General features: G+C 45.3%; 1 protein-coding gene across 2 annotated transcripts; it reads right to left on the bottom strand.

Moving 5' to 3' along the window:
- Positions 1-1653: 1653 nt before the first annotated feature.
- gas7a (growth arrest-specific 7a) lies at positions 1654-22345 on the bottom strand. Of its 2 annotated transcripts, XM_064315186.1 has the most exons (11): positions 22257-22345; positions 20816-20872; positions 13110-13199; positions 11835-11950; positions 11293-11367; positions 10342-10420; positions 9426-9554; positions 8771-8894; positions 6249-6328; positions 5533-5631; positions 1654-3983 (listed from the first exon to the last, which is right to left on the bottom strand). In XM_064315186.1, the coding sequence occupies exons 1-11, from the start codon at positions 22287-22289 to the stop codon at positions 3870-3872; spliced, it is 996 nt and encodes a 331-aa protein (XP_064171256.1). In that variant the 5' UTR covers positions 22290-22345; the 3' UTR covers positions 1654-3869. The 2 variants fall into 2 exon arrangements, with proteins under 2 accessions (XP_064171256.1, XP_064171257.1); XM_064315187.1 differs by lacking the exon at positions 22257-22345 and having other exon boundaries at positions 20816-21228.
- Positions 22346-23806: the final 1461 nt, after the last annotated feature.

The raw sequence follows: 23806 nt of genomic DNA on the forward strand, positions 1-23806 counted from the left end.
GGCTTCTCAGATCTAAGAAGCAGGTATCAAAAATAAATTAATTTGTGTAAAATAATTGAGAAATTTTGTTTATATTTGTTGTCGACACAAACGTATCCCCAGGCACACATTGAATTCTACCTGCCATTAAGGGTAAGTTCCAGATGAGAATTCAATTGACTAATTGATGGAAAGAAGCTTCAGAACTACATTACAGGTCCCCATACAGGATGGGGGGAAACCCTTCCAGTAGTTCAATTAGTGCAGTCCCAGCCTGGGATTAAACCGACAAAATCTCATTAGTCACAGTTGTCTTGTGCATTTTTTTCTAAAACACGTGAACAGGTGTCAACATCGCCCGGTCCTATCTTCTCTGCTCCGTGCTGAGTTGCAGACCCGGGCATTAGCCCGAAATACAGGGCTTACCTCCACCTTACGCTAAATCCTCCTGTGGCTCACACTAATGCGTGCCCCAGTTTCAAAATCTCGCTTTGTTTGACCCCCGCTTCTCACAATCTTTCAGCCTCCCGCCGACCAATCAGTGGCCAGCTTTATGGGGGGGGGGGAGGGGGGGCACCGGTGTGACAACGGGGGGGGGGGGGGGCACAATATTAGATGTCATCTGCTTACGGGGATGCGTCCATTACCCTAAAAGGTTTTCTGGGAAACAGGAAGGGTTTGTTCCTCTGCTTGAGAACGTGTACGCTGAGCACTGTGTGACGGCTTAGCCTGTCTGCGCAGACAAAGAACTGCAGTGGTTAAAAAAATAAAATAAAATAAAAAACTAGTGTACTAGTGGCTCAGGATTAGGGTTTGAGACCCAGAACTTGCGAGTCCAAGACAGGCCGCTTCCTTAGTGTATTATGAGCAAGCCACTTAACTAGACCGATTCAACGACCTCTGGAGCCATGTAATGGGTAGAATAGATACCATTTCACAATGTGAGCTGTATTAGCTGGATAAATGTGTCAGTGCAGCAAATAGATGCCTTTAATGGATAAAACATATGCTTGAGATGCAGAATAACTGATAAAGGTAGAGAGTACAGGTGGCCGAAAAAAAATCACTCGCAAAAATTCAAGAGATTTCTTAAAATCCAAGAAGCTCAAAAACAAGGAGAACACTGGCTCGTGATCCAAGGGAGAGCCCTACTGTAAGAGTCAAACACACACTACAAAGAAGAAGCAAATAAATGAAGAAAAATTATGAAATCAAATACTACCAAGTTTTTAAATGGGAAAAATACCAAGACTAGGATCCATTGACTAAATGCTTTTTGCCTTTCCAATATTTCACCTTGGAACTTAGGTGGTCAATGGACAAATATTTTACATTTTATGGCTGATGATATTAATAAAAAAAAAATATTTTATTGTCACAAGCGACTAAAGCAGGGCCAGTGCCTGTAAAAGCACTGCCCCTTGACCACTTGCAACATTACTGTTTCAATGGCTATTAAAAAATATTTCCAGGATGGAAACCATTTATTTAAATTTTAAAAATCCTGTTCTCTAACATTATGAAAACCATACAGAATACTTAGCGCTGTCCCTATATATTTATTCCTAGTAAATTGTGTGAAACGCAAAACACACACATCATGCTAATATATTGACACGCAGAAACATATTATCGGTATTATTTACAAAAATGGCACGAAAACGCACATAAAAATCCTTTAACATCCGATTTAATACATATCTCATATTAATGCAAAACAACCACCAGATAGCTATTAAATTTCAGTGCTGCTGTCACATACCCCAGATAGCAAAATTACACTTTCCACAAATTTACATTAAGTTACAATACACCCTTTGAACGTGAACATTTATATCTACATTGCTTTGAATATTCTTGCAAAAAATATGTTTAATGTCTAATGAGTAATAATAGTTGGTACATGCAAAAAAAAAAAAAAAGTTATTCTGAGAAATAAGATAAAATAAATGCTTATGGTATATACTAGGCTTTGTATAAAAATAAGTATTATGTAAAATAACTTTAATGTCACATCTGTACCTTTCTCTTTTGGTATATTTGCAAGCTTTACCAAAGGTCACCTTTCCATGTTCCAAACTTCCTACAACTGTCAGCAACATTACATTATTCTATTCATGCATGCTGCATGTTGCCTCTGTTTCAATTTAACTAAATCACGCGTTCTTGGGAAAAACCACCCAAAAGAAAACATAGTAAACTGAACTGAGCACATCTGGCCTTTGTCTTTAATAAGTACTTCCTTAATCTCTCTGGTCACATTCTCATTTGACTTCTCAGAGTCTGAACCACAGTTGCCATAAACAATACTGGTCATTAGTACTGGTCAATACTCTGGATAAGAGCGTCTGCCAAAACGCCTGTAATGTAATGTAATGTAATTAAATTTAACAGGCAATTTAAATTTAAATTTGGTTGGCAGTTAGGTGAAGCTTCTTTACTGGTGAATACAAACTGACTATGCGGTTCAGTCACAGACATCGGCTAACATGCATTCTGCTCCAAACTGCTGAAGTCTGAACCGCTAACGCAGATTACTACGCTTAGTTTTAGCATCGGGAAGTACAAAATAAAGTTATGTCAAACATAAGCCAGAGGCCTGACATCCATCTTAGCCAAAAACGTCAACGCCGAAACATTAACTGCCTGCAAACTGAATGATTAAAAAAAAAAAAAAAAAAAAGTATTTACAATAGTGTAGTGGCAACCCAAGCACCAAACATCAACTCTGGGATGTTTTCCCTTTGCATGATCTACCAGATGATGTCACAGAATCTACTGTGACATCATCACTGTGTGCCCATGGAAGATGGCATCCACTCTGTGTTGTAGGATCTGCGTTGCCACTGTAACAGTCAGTTCGCAGAGAAGACTAAAAAGAAAACTCACTGAGTTTTATTAAAATGCTGATTATGAGCTTACCCTGTAATGAGCCACATCAAACAGAGTCTGCAGAGGAATTAAAAAATTACATGCATTAATGTCTAAGCGTGTTTGGCATGTGATTATGTCAGGAATGTCCGCTTAGCCTCCCCGTCTTCACAGATGGCCTCCATGGACCCCTACATCCTGGGCACTGTGTGTCTTTGAAGATTATTATATATCATACATATTTATATATTTTTTAATTGCCATTTAAATATCTTCATGTCCTAAAATATGCCTAATGAACTGTAAAATCTGACTACAGAAGTGTGAAAATATACACATTATAAGAATAAATTAATTTGCATCTTCCTTCCGATATTTAGACATTTAACTGCAGACTCTTTCTTGGACATGGTTGGAGATGATGTCTTAAAATTCCGATGTTGTCATGACAACAAATAAATATTTTTCTGAGGCGATGAAAATGAGATGCTGTCAGAGGACTCAGTGGGTAGGGTGATGAAATGACTCTCGTAATAACTTCTTTTTTTTGTTCCTGGTGATTTGTGTTCTTACACATAAGACAAACTTGTGACAGTTAATTCAAAAAAAAAAAAACTCTAAATCAAACAATTTGAACAAATTCAACGTGTACATGTCAATGGACAGTCTCTTAACAAGGGCAGTAATGGGAGTGATTTTCTCGACGCATGAACGCCTGTGAACCTCAGAGTTAACAGTCTCCACTATCCCCCGCCTTAAAGGAATGTTCTAGACCGAGACACAGACCGTACAGCGGTCTGTGAGTGCGCTGTAGAAGATTTAATTCTCTCGTACTCTCCACTAGGTGGGTTCTCCTGTCTCATACTGCCAGGCTCGGGGCTCTGTGAGTGTAGGAGGTGATGTTCCTGCCCTCCCTCCCCTCCCTGCCCTGGTGAGATCAGGCATCTACGGTCTCTGAGAGAGAGAGAGAGAGAGAGAGCACCCTCCTGGTGTTGCAGGATGGACGAGGCGGACCTTGACTAGATGTCCATGTCCACAGGGCGGACCTCCCCGGTCTTGTGCTCCTTCACCCACAGCTCTCTGTCTTTGGCTGGGTCCACAGTCTGGAGCAGCTGGACCACCGGCTCCACAGTCTGTGAATGGCAAACACGCACACACACACACACACACACACACATTACTGCTGTACCACAGGCTCCACAGTCTGTGAATGGTAAATGGACACGCACACATACTGCAGGATGGAAGCCGGTGTTGTCATATGACAGCGATAAAACTAGGCTTGATACACACGCATGCACGATCGTACTGACCTCCACAGACCCACACACCCCTTGCACACTGCACACTGCACACGCACACCGCCTTCTCCGAGCCAGCCTCTCCTCCAATCACACAGCACAAGTGACGGGATGCCGCACCGAAAGACATAATGTGAAACAATCAAACACTAACTTCTTTTTTTGGACATTTGCTTTTTGACATTCACAGAAACCAGCTTTCTCATCCTGGGTATGGTATTCTGTGCATATTCTGTACCTTATCGAACCTGTGTTTTGTAGTAATTTCAATGACTATGATATGCACTTCTGAACGTCGCTTTAGATAAAAGCGTCTGCTAAATAAATGTAATGTGCACATAAGCACATACACGTTATAATAACTTCTGTGCACATAAGCACACACGTTATAATAGCATCTGTGCACATAAGCACACACGTTATAATAACTTCTGTGCACATAAGCACACACGTTATAATAGCATCTGTGCACATAAGCACACACACGCTATAATAGCATCTGTGCACATAAGCACACACGTTATAATGGCATCTGTGCACATAAGCACACACGCGTTATAATAGCATCTGTGCACATAAGCACACACGTTATAATGGCATCTGTGCACATAAGCACACACGCGTTATAATAGCATCTGTGCACATAAGCACACACGCATTATAATAACTTCTGTGCACATAAGCACACACGCGTTATAATAACTTCTGTGCACATAAGCACACACACGCTATAATAACGCACACAAGCTGTAATCCCTGCACCGTCCTAAAGAGGCTAATCACAGCATTAGTGGGAGATGAGGTGAGGCTGGGGCCCAGCCTATTTAGCTGTTGTTTATTGTCCAACAGCGGCTTACAGCCCAGCAGTGCCCTGCGCTTTGCCACGGTGGACTAATGAGCTACGGGTGCAAGCTGATTTTTATAAACGCACGGATTGGATCCCTGCCCTAGGAAAGGATGCGCGAAAATGACCCGTTCTCATCCTCAGATTTCTTATGCTGTTTACGAAGTGAATACAACTGCATTCGTCGAGCAAAAAACTGAGCCCTGCCTTGATCGTGCAGTTTTACTGGTATCAGTCACCGACAATCCACTGCATCTCCGGTACCGCTGACGCAGCCTTCTTTGCTGACGGCTTAACAGGCAGACTGCGTGTGTAGCTTCTGTTTCTGCTGACCGCACTGCCAGGGGAACTAAGCTCCAAGCCTCTCGGTGAGTTTGGCAGCAGACGCGATGCTTGATGCAGCAGGGCCGAGCGGGGGCTCCCTCTTTTTTTTTTACGTTGGCGAACGCGGCGCGGAAATCCACGGGGTTGGGGGGTGGGCGGGGCGGCGGGGCGGGGCGGGGCGGGGCGGGCGGCGGGGCGGGGCGGGGCCCTTACGCTCTGGTTGAACATGTCGGTCTCGTGCCGCAGCGTGGTGTACTGCCGCAGGTGCTGCCGAATCATCTCCACACGCTCCACCTCCAGCCTCTCCAACTCCTGCCGGTGAACGAAGGGGGGGGAGGGGGGGAGAAACGGCGGGATCATTACACACTGTGCAGGGTGTAGGGCAGCTCCACCACCTCATATTTAGCGCACACAACATTTTGAAATCCTAATGTCGAGGCACGTGTGACATACCCATAATTAGTAGGCATGTTTTCCAGGGTCAAATACATAGGTCATAGACATAGATCTTATTTCAACTCAAAGAGCAAAAATCCAAATCTTTTTCTTTAGGTTTTTGTTTAGGTGATGGGGCACTAATGCCACAACCCAATACAACATGATAATATTAGGAGGGAGAGGGCATTTTAAGTTTCCCCAAAGCTAGGGGGTGTATGCCCTCCCCCCCCATCCTCCTTATCTCCCCCAGGATCTGAGTCCAAATCTGGAGCAACAGACAGTAACTTGCATTTAACACATTTGTGACATTCAACACATTGCTTAATACACAGCACGAAGTTTAAGGAACTGATTCAGGGCCCGTGTAAGAGTACAAAGGTAGGATGCGAGGGATTTGAACCTGCAAACCCAGCTAACTACTGTGACAGGTGGCTTTGAATAACTGCTGAGGGTTGGTCTGTGAAATCGAAGAGGGAGGTGGCTTTCAGTACCAAGCTGGTGGTGACCATCTCCTCGAACCATTTGGACTGGGCCTGGTTGTACAGGTCCACACAGCGCATCAGTTCGTCACCTGGGGTAGAGAGAGACAGCAGGCTGGTTACTGTATGCCATAGAGAGAGAGCAGGCTGGTTACTATATGCCATAGAGATGACAGAAAAGCAGCAGTTTGGGTCCATCGTAGTCAAGCTGCTCTTAAACACACAAGCACAAATGAGTCAGCAGTACTTGTGATAATGTATAGAGAATGCATCCTACATTGCCATATGACATTAGCCCTATGTTTATAAGGAATTCTCAAAAATGTACATTTAATTCGGATATAAAACCATTCGTTCCTCAAAGTTTTTCTGCGGTTATACTGTAGTTAGATGAAAACACACTCAAGTCGAAGTGGATGTGAACAGAGTCACTTTGACTAACAGGGACGTGAATAAAATCCCACTAAAGCTCCCTGTGCACGTACTCAAAAGCAATACTGCAGCCTTCCAGTAGATGGCGCCAAAGACCACTAGCACCACTGGCTCCTTCCCCACAGTATTTTTGCAGCGCGTGTCCAATTTGGAATGTTCTACCATATTATTATATTTGGTGGACTGATCCCATCACTGCAACGATCACTTTTTCTCTGCCGGTCAGTCCTTCTCACCCTGTGGTCTGACTGGGCGGTAAAAGGGAATCCAGCTTTTGCTGACCAGCACAGGCTGAAGGCCCTGTGCTTATTTGAGGACCAGCCCGGATAGCCGCTCTGGTTGTGGGGCTAAAATGAGGAGTGACAGAGGAGAACATTCCGTATCCCATAGCAACGGAAGGCCATCAACTGGTTATCACCATCATTTGATGAAAGAGGGCTGCAAATCATGTGGGCTTGGGTAACAATGGAATATAAGCCAACTGTTAATTTAACCGTGACTTACATCTGAAAATGAACTGACCCCCCGACTTATTGCCTCTCAGGGGGACAAGAACAAGTAATACATCTGGGATGTTTTCTCCAAGCCAACACGGCACCATGGGGAAAGCTGTGAAGTCTCTTGCTGTGAGCTACGTGGTCTGTGTAGCGATGGCATGGCTGTTGAAACACTCTTGGGAGAAATGTGAATTCCTTGCATTGGCCAGAAGCTACTTATTAACTGTTGCAACTCAAGTTCTCTCCCTCCTGCCCCCCTCACCCCCTGGGAACATGGCGAAATTCCCTGCATGCATTAGTGAAGGGCCATAAAATGACCACATCAACACCCCTCCACAGGCCCCCCCACACCAATGGGTGACTTTCTCAGGGTTTGGAAAAACGGGCATTCCATTTCGGTCAGGGGTGTCTTGTGCCCGAACAGACCAGTCAGATTGCGCGTTCAAACCTGCAGCCCCTTGACGGGATATGCTGTAGGGGTGCCAGTGTAGTATAACGGGTAAGGAACTAGTCTTGTAACCTAAAGGTCGGTCAGGTTCGATTCCCAGAGTAGGACAATTGCCGTTGTACCCTTGAGCAAGGTACCTAACCTGCATTGCTTCAGTACACACCCAGCTGCATAAATGGATGGAATGTAAATGCTATGTAAAAGTTGTGTAAGTCACTCTGGATAAGAGCGTCTGCTAAATGCCTGTGATGTAATGCAATGTAATGTTCATGCTTCGTTAGCCACCGCAGCCAGAAGATTAGCACGCAGGGGCTGGATTAAAGGAACACACCCTGTGGTTCAGTTGAGTAAGATCCTTACCTTTGTCACCAAGGTGTTTTTCGTTGCTCAACACTGTCTGAGCACAACACCGCGACCACGGGGATGTTTTTGTTTCTGAGAGTCTGCCGGCGTGCTTCCCAAAAAATTTTAATCCATTTACGCTCCATCCCAAAGCGGGCCTGGACCCATTGCAACACTGCCGTGAACAATAATCCCGTGGAGCTTTTGCAACGCTGCGGCAAGTCTCAAAAAGCACTTTAAACAACAGTAGGAGTATTTACGGACTCTCGGGCGCATACGTGGACGGGCTCTCGGATTTCCAAACAGGTGGAAATCCCGTACAGGCTGTTAGGTCCGTGGAGAACATGTTCTGTGCCTCAGAGATGAACAGAGGCGCAATGCCGCTTGGCCAGCTGACTGAGACTTGACAGAAAAACGCACGGCGGCTGGTCAGACTTCACCGAGTGAAAAAAAAAAAAAATCTTTCAGTGGTAACAAGACATGCGATTTACTGCGTGCTTGGCGTTAAAGGCCTGTACCGGCCACTGTTAAACTGAACGGACAGGAAGGCTTCAGTCTAACCATTTAAAACTGAATCATCAGCAACCCAAAGCCTCTCTACCAAACCAGTGGGAATCATCAGAGACCTGAAGCCTCACTACCCAACCGGTGGGAATCATCAGAGACCCAAAGCCTCGCTACCCAACCAGGGGGAATCATCAGAGACCCAAAGCCTCACTACCAAACCAGGGCAGAACACAGGGGGCCTCAAACCGCCCCAAACGCGTCTGAGACCCTTAACCCTGCAAGGCGACCTCTGACCTCTGACCTCTGACCTGCTTGTGTGGACTTCCTGCGCGCCTTCTTGATGTCCTCCTCGGTCTTGTTGCTGAGGCGGATCTCCAGCTGCTGGGTCTTCACCTCCAGGTCCTTCTGCCGATCGGCCAGGGCCCTGCGGGCCTGGGGGGGGGGGCAGGGAGAACCATCAGCCGAATCACCACAGTCCCCAGAGCCCCCAGGGTCAAAGACATGGACGCCTCCGGCAAGACTCAACCTCACTGACCCAATAAATCACACCTCTCAATCAGCACTCCAGCATTAATGTCAACGGAAAGGAAATATTCAACTTCGAATACAGCATGAATTGGACTGTCCTTTAAGAGACACGTTTACACGCGTTGACCGATGAAGATAATGTCCGGCTGATATGGAATTTGTCAAAGGGTAAAAAAGGACAAAAACAGCAAGCTGCTGCATATAAAATGAAGAGCATAACAGCATGCATGAGCACAAAGCAGGTGACTCATCCTCGTGATACACTGGCCTGACTGACTCTAACTCAGAATGACTGGGAGAAGCAGGCGGAGGCGGGCAGTAGTGATGCGTGCGATGGCCGGGGGGGGGGGGGGGGTTCACGCTGGCCAGAGGGGTGGGGGTTTGTGATGGGTGGGGGGGTTGGGTTTGCGTTGGCTGGGGGGAGGGGGTACGTACCTTCTCCACCCCTGAGTAGCGCCCGGCCAGCTGCTTGCGCAGGTCGGCGATGTGGTGGTCGTACTTCTTCATGTCCTTTTTGAAGTGCTCCCGGAAGGTCAGCAGCGGCTTCTCCACCTCGCTGTGGAGCTGCGGCGAAGATCGAGGGTAAAAGAGGCGGGGGAAGGACGCGGTCAATCTCCCACGAGCGCGAACGCAAACACGAACGCGACCGCGAGGGACGATGCTTCACACGGCGAAAGTTACCCCCTTGCAGACAGCCACGAGAGCTGCAATGCTTAAGACCAGCTTGCAAGTAGGGAGTGTAACACAACTCTCAGGGAACTTAGGCCAACATGCCCTAATAAGAATGCTAAACAAGATAAAGCTGGTCCGATTTTCAGGCTGGGCGATACAGTCAAGGTTGTGCAGGAATTTGGATGGGGAGTCGGATGATCAGTGTTGCCAAATAATTTTTCTCACAGTGGGAGAGAAATCTTTCAGCCAGAGAAATAAATAAATGCTTTGGGACACCGGCCATGTATACTGCAAATCAGACCTGAAGCAACTTCAGAGATTTAAATTTAAATATTGGTTTCACTAAATTTTAATGCATTTCTACATTTAATAGTATCTAATTCACATTTGTAAAGCCATGACTGACTGTAGTTTTTTAGCTGAAGAAAGCACACACAGTGGTAAAAAAAATATGGTTCTCTGCTTCAATTTTCAGTCATTAAAAATGGTAAATACAGATTCTCCCCTTCCAGTCCTCATATAGAGCCATGAACCAGGTAGCCAGTGGCTTCATGATAAATAAGGCATGAATCTAAAGACTATGAGTCGATGTGAAAGACATGCGTGACCACGCCGGCATTTCATCTGGAGCAGAGTCAACCCGGCAGGAGGAACTATTGCCACGGAAACTGAACCTTACCATTGCGGAGAACTTCATGTGGACATCGGCCTCATCTGCCAAGCTCTTCTTCAGCTGGGCCCAGGAATCTCCCAGAGTACTGCAGGGAGAGGCAGTGTACAGCTCAGGATAAACACGACGATAATCGTTTTTTATAATAACTGTCACATCAGAATAGATTCCTGGGTACTCACTCTTGGGTGGTAAACATTTCTCTGGTGCTTGGTGGTGATTGGGGGGGGGGCAGGGGTGGGTATGTATTATGTGGGTTGGATATGGGACTGGGTCCTTATTTTGACCCTTAGAAGAGTAAATCTTTTGGATTTTTTATTTATTGATTCTAAGTTAGTGTTCTAGAATTCCGTTGCTTTCATCTACCAGCAGTGATTGTGACATCAGCATTAGAATGTTCAGTTAAGAGCATTCTAACCGCATATTTATTAAAGGGTTAAGGCATGGGGCATAGAGGCTGGTGGGGGGAGTATGTGGGTGGATGGAGGATTAAAATGTGTCTACGGAAGGGGGGGGGCATGGGTGGGACAAGGAGCAAGGCATGAGAATAATTATACATAACAAAAGCCTGAGAAGAGAAACGTAACCACAAAAATACAACATACAATCATAAATAACATCGTAAACAGAAATAGTACAAAAAGGTGGGATCGCTACGAGGTGGGGTTTGAAGGGAAAACTAAAGCGCAGTCTGTTGAGGTGGGTGTTCAGCCTACGACAAGCGATCACCGATGACTCTGCCACCCGGACCACTTTGGAAAGGTTTTGTTCCACCGCTGTGGGGGCCCGTACAGACGGGCCATCGTGGCAGGGAAAACCCTGAGAACCTGGACCAGGGAGACGAGCCAACCCGAAAACCTGGAAGCGGACTCCTTTGTTGACCTGTCTGCCGCTCGGTGGAGCCAGACTGCGACGAGCGACTGAATGGCGGGCCCTCTGGGGTCCGCTGGCGGAACTCACCCTTCCTCCTGGGCCGCCAGGGGGATCTGGGAGAGCTTTGAGAGGTTCTTGGCGTACTCCTCCTCGATCTTTATCCTGGAACAGAGAGGAAACCCGTACTGACGCAAAGCCGGGAGGTCCCGCAGTGACTCCAATGTGCTGAACAGCAATCGGCCAGGATTTCAATCAACATTTGACTCTGCTTTACAACGAAATGCAAATCTGCAATTTTTTTTTCCTCCCACAAACACAGTTGGGCGAGTTCAGCAAGCAGAGTTTTTGAGGAGAAAAAAGTGTGGTGATTTTTTGAGTTTTTGAGGAGAAAGTACATTGCTTGCATCTACATGTGAGTCAAAGAAAAGGACACATGTTGACTGAATGCAGGTCAAACAGTGCAAAAATGATGTTCTTATTTTTTTTTTTCCACTCTTGAAACACAAAATGTCTTTGATGCTCCATGGGGCCAACATGCCAGCCGAACGCCCTAAAGTAAAAGCACCCCAACATCTCCAAAGTCTCCTTCCTGGATGATCTCATGCTGGCTGTGTTCGGCGGGAACGCACCTCTCTCGCATGAACTCCGCCATCTCTTTCTGCATCTGCTTGCCCTTCAGCTGCTTCTGAAGCAGCACCTCAAAGCCGGGGAGGCACGCTCCCCCCTGAGGATCCCTCCTATCCGCCTGGGGAGGAGAGAGAGAGAGAGAGAGAGAGAGAGAGGGAGAGAGAGGAGAGATGCGAGGAGAGAGGAGAGAGAGAGAGGGAGAGAGAGAGAGAGAGAGGGAGGAGAGAGAGAGAGAGAGAGAGAGAGAGAGAAAACATCACTGAGAATAAACAACAGCACCAAACCTTTGTGCGTGTGCGTGCGTGTGTGTGTGCACAAGTGTGTGCGGGTGTGTACCTGTGTGTGTGTCTGTGTGTGTGTGTGCCTGCGTGTGTGTGTGTGTGTGTGTGTGTGTACAAGTGTGTGCGGGTGTGTACCTGTGTGTGTGTCTGTGTGTGTGTGTGCCTGCGTGTGTGTGCCTGTGTGTGTGTCTGTGCCTGCGTGTGTGCGTGTGTGTGTGTACAAGTGTGTGCGGGTGTGTACCTGTGTGTGTGTCTGTGTGTGTGTGTGTGTGTGTGTGTACAAGTGTGTGCGGGTGTGTACCTGTGCGTGTGTCTGTGTGTGTGTGTGTGTGCGCCTGCGTGTGTGTGTGTGTGTGCCTGTGTGCGCCTGCATGTATCAGTGTGCGTGTGCATGTATGTGTGTACATGGAGGCCTGTGTGTTTGTGTGCTTGCATGTTTGTATTTCACGCACGTCTGTATGTGTGCGTACGTGTGTGGGAGTGCACGTGCTTGGTTGTGTATGTGTCTATATAGGAAGGCATGTGTGTGCTTGTGTTAAAGGGTCTGAAGTTATTTATCCACATGAAGGCATTGTGCAGAGTGCATGTTTGGTCAGCTCAGTAAGATACCTGCGCATCACTAAGGGGGCGGGGCAAAGGAACGACAGGACAGGACGGATGGGGGGCGTGTGAAATCGTGTTTCCGTATCAACCTTTTTCTGCATAAACTGCGCCCAGCGCAGGCCAATATGCTTCTGTGAATAATTCACTCGGGCCCGAGAGCGACTGGCGGCGTGAAAACAGACGCAGCGGGAGCCGGCGCCCCCAGCGCCAGGGGAAGAGCTGGGGCCTTCCCGCCCGCAGCACCACCTGTCTACGCCGTCGCCATGGCGACGCGGACGGACCAGCTCCTCTCGGCCGCAAATAGCCCGCCTCCCCCCCCTCCCCGTTACTATGACGATGCGGTGCATGAGACGGGTTGGGTGGGGTGGGCTTCCCCGCCCCCCGCCCTCTTACCCAGAAATAGTCACAGTAGCTCCAGTCCCCGGGCTTCAGGAGGGGCTGCTCCGGTGCAGAGGAGGGGAGCGGGAAGGTCACACTGTTAATCTGCAGGAGAGAGGAGGAGGAGGAAGGAGGAGGGAGGAGGAGGAGGAAGAGGGAGGAGGAGGAGGAGGAGGAGGAAGGAGGGAGGAGGAAGAGGAGGAAGAGGAAGGAAGAGGAGGAGGGAGGAGGAGGAGGAGGAGGAGGAGGAGGGAGGGAGGAGGAGGAAGAGGGAAGAAGGAGAGGAGGGTCAGGCAGCACGTCTGGAGGAAGCAGAACTGCATTGTGGGAGAGAGGAGGAGACGAGGACAATGGAGGCTGTAATGGTAATCGCAACCTGAGTGAGAGAGAGCACGTGTGTGTGTGTGTGTGTGTATGTGTGTGTGTGTATGTGTGCATGTGTGTGTGTGTGTGTGCGTGCGTCCGTGTGTGTACGTGCGTGCGCGTGCATGTGTGTGCATGCGTACGTGTGTGTGTGTGCGTGCGTGCGTGCGTGAATGTGTGTCCGTGTGTTTGAGAGAGGAAGAGAGAAGATGAAAATGGGTGCATTTGTGTGTGTGAGAGAGAGAATAAGAATGTGTGCACTTGTGTGTGTGTGTGAGAGAGAGAGAATGAGAATGTGTGCATTTGTGTGTGTGTGTGTGTGAGAGAGAATGAGAATGTGTGCATTTGTGTGTGTGAGAGAGAAAGAGAAAGAGAGAAGGTGAGAATATGTGCATTTGTGTGTGTGTAAGAGAGAGAATGAGAATGTGTGCATTTGTGTGTGTGAGAGAGAGATATAATAAGAATGTGTGAATTTGCGTGTGCATTTGAGAGAGAGAATGAGAATGTGTGTGTGTGTGTGTATGTAAGAGAAAGAGAATGTCTGCATGTTTCTGTGTGTGAGACTGTGTGCTTCCTTTAGAAATTGAAGCCTAGTTTTTTTTTGCAACAGTTTTAGTAGAGAAGGGTTGTTTGAGGTCAGACAGAATATCCTGTTCCAGAGATTTGTGAGAACATTCTGCTTCCAGGGACTGACCCTGGTTCAGCAATCACCATGTTCACACAAGGGCCTGATTTATGGAGATTTTTAGTGTGTGCAAACCCTTTCAGCACAAACAAAAGCAATAACATGACAAAGGCTTGGTAATGACTCATGGTATTTGTTTTGCAGCAATCAATGGTTGTGATATTAGATTTGCAGGTGCTAAACAGTTTTGTATAAGCTAAAGGTCTTAAAAAGGGGCACAGTGGTTGAAATACAGCATTAGAAGTGGAACAAGTTGGTGCTCTCAACCCCTTTTATTTTGGAGTTTATGCCAAGTAGGTGGGATAAGGTCTGGATTGTGAATTTGCGCATTTTAACTGATTCAAAATGCACAATGTTTGATCTGCAATTTGTGGGATTTTCAAAGATAAACAGTCTAACAAATTTGCAACGCGGCACACAAACAACACAGAACGACTGAAAATGGAGCATCTGATGTGCCATCAGCCGACTAACTCCCAATCCGTCAGAGAAAACATTTAGTCATGTCAGATGCGTCAGGTTAGCTGGAGACGGCTGGAGAAACATGCTATAGAGTCACAGTCTCACAGGGAGAGTCGTCGCGGTCACGTGAAATAAGTGAGACTTCCATACACAGCAACACGAGAGACAACAATTACATCCGCAGTCCAAGCCTGTTTTCATGGACTGTGCAAATGAGGTGGACACCAGTGGTCAAAAAGAGCAGTGCCACAGTGGCCCACAGGCAGAAGAAGGGACCCGAATGCAGGGGAAGGGGGGGGGGTGGGACAGTAATCGGGTGCCCGCTTCTGACACTGACACTCCCCCCCCCCCCCCTCAGAGGAGAGTGTAAAGAGCGAGCAAGGCCCCGGGGCCATCAGAGCCTCAAAACAGTAATTATACAATATACACCATCTGCCCACCTGCAGGCCTGCCAAGTTAGACACACACACACACACACGCGCACGAACGCACGCACGCACGCACGCACGCACGCACGCATACACACACGCACGCACGCACACACACATATACACACACACACGCACACATGCACGCACATACACACACGCACACACGCACGCACGCACGCACGCACGCATACACGCACGCACGCACACACACATATACACACACACATGCACACATGCACGCACGCACACACACGCACACGTACACACACACACACACACACACACACACACACACACACGCACACACATGCACACGTACACACACACACGCACACGTACACACAGGTACACACACACACACGCACACGTACACACAGGTACACACACACACACAGACACACACTCTGTCTTCAATAACAGCTAAATTGCGCCAGTAATAATAAGCTACTGGGTAATGCCAATAAAAACTACTGCGATTAAATAGAATTCAACAAATGACACTTAGACCCCCACCCCCCCTCATAAGTGCCTTGTTTAGATTGGAGATGTATTCTAAATGCAAAAGAGGAGCCTAGGCCTACTCTGTGTGCAGAAGAGAGGTTTGATGGGTGGAGAATGGAGACAGCATTGCAGAGAATGACTGAAGCAGGGAAATGTGCTGCAGGATGCAATCAGAAACACATCCACAGCTGATATCGCCTCTCTACTCTCTCTACTGTAACACATAAACACATCTATTACTGATACGGCTCCTCAAACTCTCTCTACTGATCACTGTAACACATAAACACATCTATTACTGATACCGCTCCTCAAACTCTCTCTACTGTAACGCATAAACACATCTATTACTGATACCGCCTCTCTACTCTCTCTACTGTAACGCATAAACACATCTATTACTGATACTGCCCCTCATACTCTCTCTCTGCTGACTGGTTAACAGAGGGCTGACTCTTATGGTTCTGTCTCACACATATTCAACCCCTGTCACAGCACTCCCCCCCCCATGTTACAATCACAATCTAATATGACCACACACACACACACACACACACAAATACAAAAACACACACACACACACACACACACACGCACGTGCGCGCACACACGTATTGGATCTCTCCACCATTGCTGAGACTGCAGGGTGCTTGGCTACTGTTGCTAGGAGACAAATTACATTAGCTCAAAAAGCACAGTTTTTACAACACCGAACCACTACGCTCCTGCACTCTTTTACACATGCCATGGCACCGGTAGCTTATTCATTTATTAGGGGTCCTACGTAGTAGGAACCCTATTGTTTTTGTTAGTATTATTATTATTTTCCTGGAAATGGTCAAATAACTCTAAAAGTACTTGACCAAAAATGATATAAATTACCAGGTGGAAACTAGAGACCATGAGTAACTATGCCAGAAAAAATGACCATGATTCGTCCATAGGTGGCGCTATAGTAAACGATTCAAAACGCAAATTATAAAATGATGGCAACTCCACCCCGTTTGATGAACATTTATGAAACCAGGTGTACTTGTGTCATTCCTCATGAGGAACAAATATGGCTCAAGAACCCATAAAGTCCGCCATGATGGATTTTTCTGCAGATTGAAAATTTGGCAAAACCTATGAAAAGTTTCTTCTAATAAACTGTAAGTCCGATTGTTCCGAAATTGCCCATGTACATGTATGGTGCATGTCTCCCTATCAGGCATTAACAGCTAAGAGATACATTCCAAGATGGCGGAGAAACTGGTATTTAAACAAAACTAAATTTGGCTACAAATGTCAAGAGCTTATACGTTTTTACTACAATCATAAACGCATATTTTTTAAAGAAAACATTTTTTGTTTCTTAAATGTCCTCAAATATATTATTTTGCATTTGTATTATTGTATTCACGATATGTATTTTGTTTTCCATCAATATTAAATGTTTTCAAAGGTACCAATGGCTTCAATTAGGGTTTAGGGCTCAAACTAGGGTTAGGGTTAGGGTTAGGGTTAGCAAAACGGTAATTCTGAGGGTTGTGGCAAGTTCACGGTTGTGTTTAGCAGCTTGAAGAAAGGTTAGGAAATGGGTTTGTTAATGATTTTGAATGGCCCCAAAATTTCGCTAGTAGCATGTCTACCTATGACCATACAAAATGTGTAATAAATGCATACTTTTTAGGGATAACATATTTTGTTTTTTCAATGACCTCAAATATATTATTTTTCTTTTGTATTATAGTATTCATGATATTTACCTTGGTTTCCATCTATTTTAAATGGGTTTTCTGATGTTTTCAAAGGTACCAATGGCTTCAATTAGGGTTTAGGGCTCAAACTAGGGTTCAGCTAGGGTTAGGGTTAGGAAAACGGTAAGTCTGAGGGTTGAGGCAAGTTTACGGTTGTGTTTAGCAGCTTGAAGAAAGGTTAGGACATGGGTTTGTTAATGATTTTGAATGATCCAATAAAATTGTCTAGTAGCTATGACCATACAAAATGTGTAATAAATGCATATTTTTTAGGGAAAATATTTTTGTTTTTTAAACTTCGTAGGACCCCTAATAAGTACAATGCCATGATGATGATGAGTATTAATATTATTAATATTATTGTTGTTGTTGTTGATGATGATGATGACAGCCCATTTAGGCTTGTAAATTTGGAAAAATAACAACACTGAAAACAATGATAGTGATAATTGTAATGATGATCAACATAGCGGTTCATTATTATTGTGTCTCTTCTCTTTCTTCCTGCTTGTAATGTGGTTTTAGCAGGAGGGATTACGATCAGTTGAGCAACAAAGCAAATCACCCATGACTCATGTGGCTCCCGGATTGGGCCAATTACTGAATCATCGCCAGGGCAACGGTCCTGTCCCAGCAGCTCTCCTTCACTTTTCTCTCTCTCCCTTGAACTCCTGAAACAGGAAGTGACACGTTTTCACACCGCCGAAGCAGGGCGGCCTGGCCGAGCACAGCCTGTTGGCCATTTCCAGCGGGCCGACCCTTTCATCCCTGAGGAGTTTATAATCTGCGTGCCAAGAGGTGTTTCTTAATTCGGCTCCAGAATATGCATTCTCGTTTGTTTTAAAGAAAACAAAATATGGATGTTTCTGTTTCTGTTTCTGACACTGTAGCTGAACTCTAAATTATGATTTTAAATGTTTTAACGTATTTATTTGACACACGCATAAATATGAACTCAGCCAAAATATACTTTAATATAACGCAAAAATGGTATACATTTAGATGTATCCCATCAGTGTCTCTATGCTGAACATATTTCATATCATATACAATAATGGTATAAAAATACAAAATTTAAGAAAAAAGTGAAGCCATCTCCTATGTTACGTGTGCTGAAGTCCATAGGTTTCACATCTTTGCAAAAACAATTCAGGTGCCAATGTGACGGTATTGAATAATGACCGTATACATATTCACTTGTTTGCTTGTGAACATATGTGCACATGTATATGTGTACATTGTATGAGTATCTATGTGTGCATCCATGCGTTTATGCGCTTGCGTATGCCCACGTGTCTGCGAGTGTGTGTGCGTATGCATGCGTTTGTGCGTTAGTGTGATGAACGATAAACATTTTTCGTTTGCTCGCGTAGATGTGTTCTGTGTTTAGAGATGGCGGACTCCAGCTCCTGCTGATACTCATTGATTTCCAGGTGAGAATGGCATTACGCACTGCAGACAGTCAGGGAGAGCGTTTTATCTTCTGCTGGACGAGTGCCTCCTTTCCCATTGGCACATCCGCCAAATGGTCGCACCGTTCCTGTCTCCATGGAAACTAGATGAGCGGCACCTTCCCCCCCCCTGGCCCCCCTACCCCACACCCCGAGGTTTGAGACGGTCGCAAAATCAACACCCATGGTTCCTTCTGGCCACTGCTGGTCGCCAACGTGCACAGACAAGGATCTCCACCCAAAATCAATTTACCCCCTTAGGAAATAAAGACACGACCGCGTCTAATTGACTCCAGAGGAAGACATCACTCAATGGCTCTCCGCATTCCACTCACGTTAAGCCATTCTAAACCTGTGCGTTCAGACACCGAGGGCCAAATCCTGAGTCAATTCCTCCATGTGAATTCCAGCCCGGAACCTGGAGACAGCTCATGTAGGTTCTTGCCTAACACACACATTAGAACACACAATACAGTGTTGTGTAAGTTCCTCTGGATGCGAGCGTCTGCTAAATGCCTGTGATGTAATGTGATGTAACAATGATGACAACGGGCGATTCAGCCCATCTATGCACACAGCTCATCTTTGACTTGCAGAGAAATCAGGCGGACCAGCACCTGCATTTTATTCACACGGTACGGGCGTCCCAGTGCACCCCACTGTCAAAGAAAGGGGCAGTCGGTTGCCCTTACAAAATCAGAAGGAGAGATGTTCACCTGCACCTGAGCACCCAGAGGACTGGGAGGTCCAATGGGCTTAGTAATGAATACTCTGTGTTCTTAAAAAGGCATTGAGTATTGAATATTTGTAAAAAATATATATTAATTTAAGTGGTGCAACTGGAGACATGTAGGCCAGCTCCTGCCCATTGATTAAAGCACCAGCAAGGAAACAATGCTTGATTAAACTCAAGTCCTGCTCATGCATTTTTTCCTTCTCCATTAAACATTTATTAGCCGTGGCACAAACCAAGAGAGTTTAAAAAAAATGTGTGATGCAAAAAGAAAATCTGATTTACTAACGACCCATTGTAGTCCAGATGGCTCAAAAGATTTGTTTAAACAGAATCAATTGTGTTATTATATGTGTTGACCCAGATAATCGAGTGCTGTAATTTAAGGGTCAAATGCTTTAATATTTGTAATATTTACATCAATGACAATATATTTACATTCATGGCCCCATTTGTAAGCATTTAATGTCTGGTTTGTGCACAGCTGTTGGCAAAAGCTAGGGAAAGAATACACACACACACGCAGACACACACGCACGCACACACAGGTGCACGCACACACGCACACATGCACACAGGTGCACGCACACGCGCACACACACACACTGTTGTGTTTACATTTTTTTATATTCCATTTCTGAAGGAAGACTAACAGAAAGGTTAATCTGATTTATCCTCTTAGATGCCTCAAGCCTGTATTTAAATAATTCATCTGATCTAATTGGCTAATTATTTATAGCTTACATGCAACTTTAAATCAAATATACTTTAGACTTCTGGATATTGGCCTAAAATAAATACAGTACGTTAGATGAGGTACACGACTCAAGGGTACAACAGCAACGCAACTGTACAATGGTTCTCCTTGCAACTGGCAACGTTATGGTTCCAAGACCACTTTCCTCAAACACTAGCCTACTGAGTTCCTGTGTTCAACTAAGACAGGAGAGTTATCGATATTGGTCAATACAGAACAAATACACATTTGTGGAAGAATGAATAACTCAATCCAATCCTTATGGAACGTCATGTACTTTCAAATACTCCAGATTTTCTCTGTTACTCTAACACAGGTTTTAAATTGCGCACCGAATAAAACACACTGGAGTCAATCAACCAATCCATTTTGACAGCCTCTGAATGATGCCATATAAGATCTAGGCATTACAGAGGCTCGCATGTTTTATCTTCTTTCCATACCTTAAGTTACATTTTTTACTCCAACGGTATAGACAGAGTAAGCATTAACGTCCAAAGAGCGTGCTTCCATTCATAAAACGTCCATTGCTTTGTCGTGACAGTTGACCGAAACAGCTGAGCGCTGAGATTATGTCGAGTGCCGTTTGTGGTACTCACGGTGATCTTCGTGTCCTTCGTGTCGGGTCTCCGGCACGGCGAGTTGGACGCGGGGCTCTGTGGAAAGAGACAGGAGGGATCATCGAAGCTTCCCTCCGTGTCAGACATGACCGTCGTCTCCAGCGAGCTTTCAGGCGTGACTGTTTTTTTTTTTTTTCCTTTTTTAAATTTTTTTTATTGTGCGTATTAGTAATAAAAAAGATCCGTTTTTCAGTTACTGCGGTACGTTTCCCGGGCGGTGGGAAAGCGCGAGGAGAAGCGCAATCCGCGAGACGGCAATGATAACAGAGGCAGCGCTCGAGTCAAGCTGTCACCCGAGTCCTGAGGTAATCGGCAGCGAGAATGCGTGCGCGAGCCCTCTGCAACTCCCTGCGTTTCTCGCGCTCTGTGCTCACTCAAGCAACACATGGACTGTGTGTATTTGGAGGACTGGGGGTGGTTGGGGGGGGAAGGGGGGTGATTGCAGTTATTTTCACTCACCACACGCCTCCTCTCCCTCTAGATGAAAAAAAAAAAAAACAGGAAGAGACCAGGAGGGAAAAACAGGACATTTTCCTGTGTTTCCAGTGAGAGTGGCATAAATATTATTAATATTTATCATTATATATTATTATTATTATTATTATTATTATAGATAGGTAATGAAAGCACAGCTGATTCTTTGTGGTTGACAGTGTATGGACGGTCCTGGTGCAGATGGGCACGTTTATCTGAAAAAAGAGGCGCTGCTTGGTGCTAGCCTTCCTCCTTTAATTTCAACATTACACCTGGCGCAGTTTGCACTGGGTGAAGGTCTTGTGCATGCTACCCTCTTCACTGACAGGTTCACCTGCCGTTACCACAGACAGTGGTATGAAAAACATATCACCCACATCGCAACACTCTCAATTTATTTTAAAAAAGCACCGTGGTGACTTGTACCCCTTGTGTTACCCATATCTCCCCCACTCCTAAACAACAGCTCCACATACTCACTAGGGCCTTGTGCGGTTACCTTCCCTATATAAAGTCATAGAAGGTAAAATGGTGCACAAAGCAGTTGCTCTCTTTACTCATAGAATTCTGTTCAAACACACTGTTGAACTGAAACTGACGGCACTCTTTTTTAAAAAAAATTTACCATTTACCACAGAGAAGTTTTAAATTTTACTACATGAATGAATGAGTTTTCCAAACTGCGAGAAGTGTGGGCGTGTTGAATGAACCTGTTGGATTATTAACTTGTGATCTGTAATTGCGGCTGAAGACTCAGGGGTAGGATTCCAAGCTGTTCAGCGGTTCCCTGATGTGATGTCTGTACTCTAGTCGTCTGGAGTCGTCTTTCAACACGTGTTATAAGAAAAGGTCATTTTATGACTAATTCTGACAACTAAGCCCGGCCCCATTTTAATTTGAAGGACAGCAGAATGTGTAAAACACACTGGCTCTTGATATGACCTACCTCTCTCTTAGTGCTGGTCTTCTGTGGAGCCATGGAGCATTTGTCCTGCTGGAACAAAGAACTTCCTGTCGGGTGGTGACCGTTACCTACAGGACAGAAAGAGGAGATCATCTTTCACAGATCTTAGAGGATGTGTTTTTTTTTTAGACAGGTGCGGCTGCAATAAATTACAAATGAACATTGAACCAGTTTTCTATATAACCGGTTCGACTTTGGCAGCGAACAATATATTGTCATGGCTGTGGGCAAAGATGAGTCGGGCCTAAAGAGGAACCTTGGTGGATGCTTTCTTTGACAGGTCAAGTACTGGGGAAAAAGCCAATCAGATTTAACATGCTGGAAGTGGTTAAGGAAATGGAAACCACGTGAAGGGAACATTAGACAAAGCGATTTTGAGATTTACAGTAAGAAGAATACCAGATGGTGACAATTACCATTTACTAATTACCATTGTTATGAAAGGGATCAGAAAGATCAGTCACATATCTCAGAAGAAGTGATCCTTATCGATTGATAAAACAGTGAGTACGTAACAGTCCATACTCTCAAATGGTATCTTACATCCTCTCTCCAAATGACCGATTTGTGTTATAAACAGTTGAGGCCAAAACTCATCTTTTTGTGCTATTGTAGGTAGAAAAAAAATACTTTGGGTTGCTATTCAGTAAGTGTGCTTATATTAACTGAATTCTTCTCCACCTAAGCATAAAAATAAAAAATAAAAACAACACCTAATACTTTTGGCCTGTACTGTACATCTTTACATATGTGATTTCTCCCAATCTTACACTGCACCCTAAGATATTATACAGCAGATTCGACACATGATCAACTGCATGACTAAAGTGATCTGATATAGCTTTAGGGAACAAATAACTGTAAACTAATCCAGTTTTTCCCCTCAATGTATAATTGGAATTATAGTAGTCCCAATATATAGTTTGATGAATGGACGCTATCAGGGCTCTGTTAAATCCAGGAAAAAGAAACAAGTGGAACATCTTGTTATTCAGCTACTGTATGTACCGCACTGTGTAGTCAAACCGTGCTCTAATGAAATGGATTTGGAGAATGCTGAATACAGTTCTGTATATCCCTGTTAAAAGGGCGTGAGCATTTGCAGACCTGGATAGGCCAGGTTTGGAAAATGGCAGAGGAAAGATAAGAGCAGATGAACAGAAAAACAGGCCCTATTAATGGTAAACACCACCCTCCCCCAGCCCCAGCCCTGCCCCCCCACCCCTCGCCATTCAGCCTAGGCCTTCTTTGTGTTCCCTCCATTTAACCACAAATAGATTTTTCACAGCACAAATACATCATTTCTGTTGCCGCTGCCACTGTGAGGTAGAGGCAGAGGCGGAGAAATCTCTCTCTAACGGATGTCTCCCACTCCCCCCCCCCCACCCCCCAACCGCCGCCCCCACTTCCCCCTCCAGGGTGAGGAAAATTAGAAATGAGAGACTTAATGAGAAATAGCCTGGCCTTCAGGAACGATTTCACCGAATATAAAAATAAAGGGAAGCCTTCTCGTTTCCTCTGCGTGGAGCCGT

The sequence above is a fragment of the Anguilla rostrata genome, chromosome 17, assembly GCF_018555375.3.
Source record: "Anguilla rostrata isolate EN2019 chromosome 17, ASM1855537v3, whole genome shotgun sequence".
Lineage (NCBI taxonomy): Eukaryota > Metazoa > Chordata > Actinopteri > Anguilliformes > Anguillidae > Anguilla > Anguilla rostrata.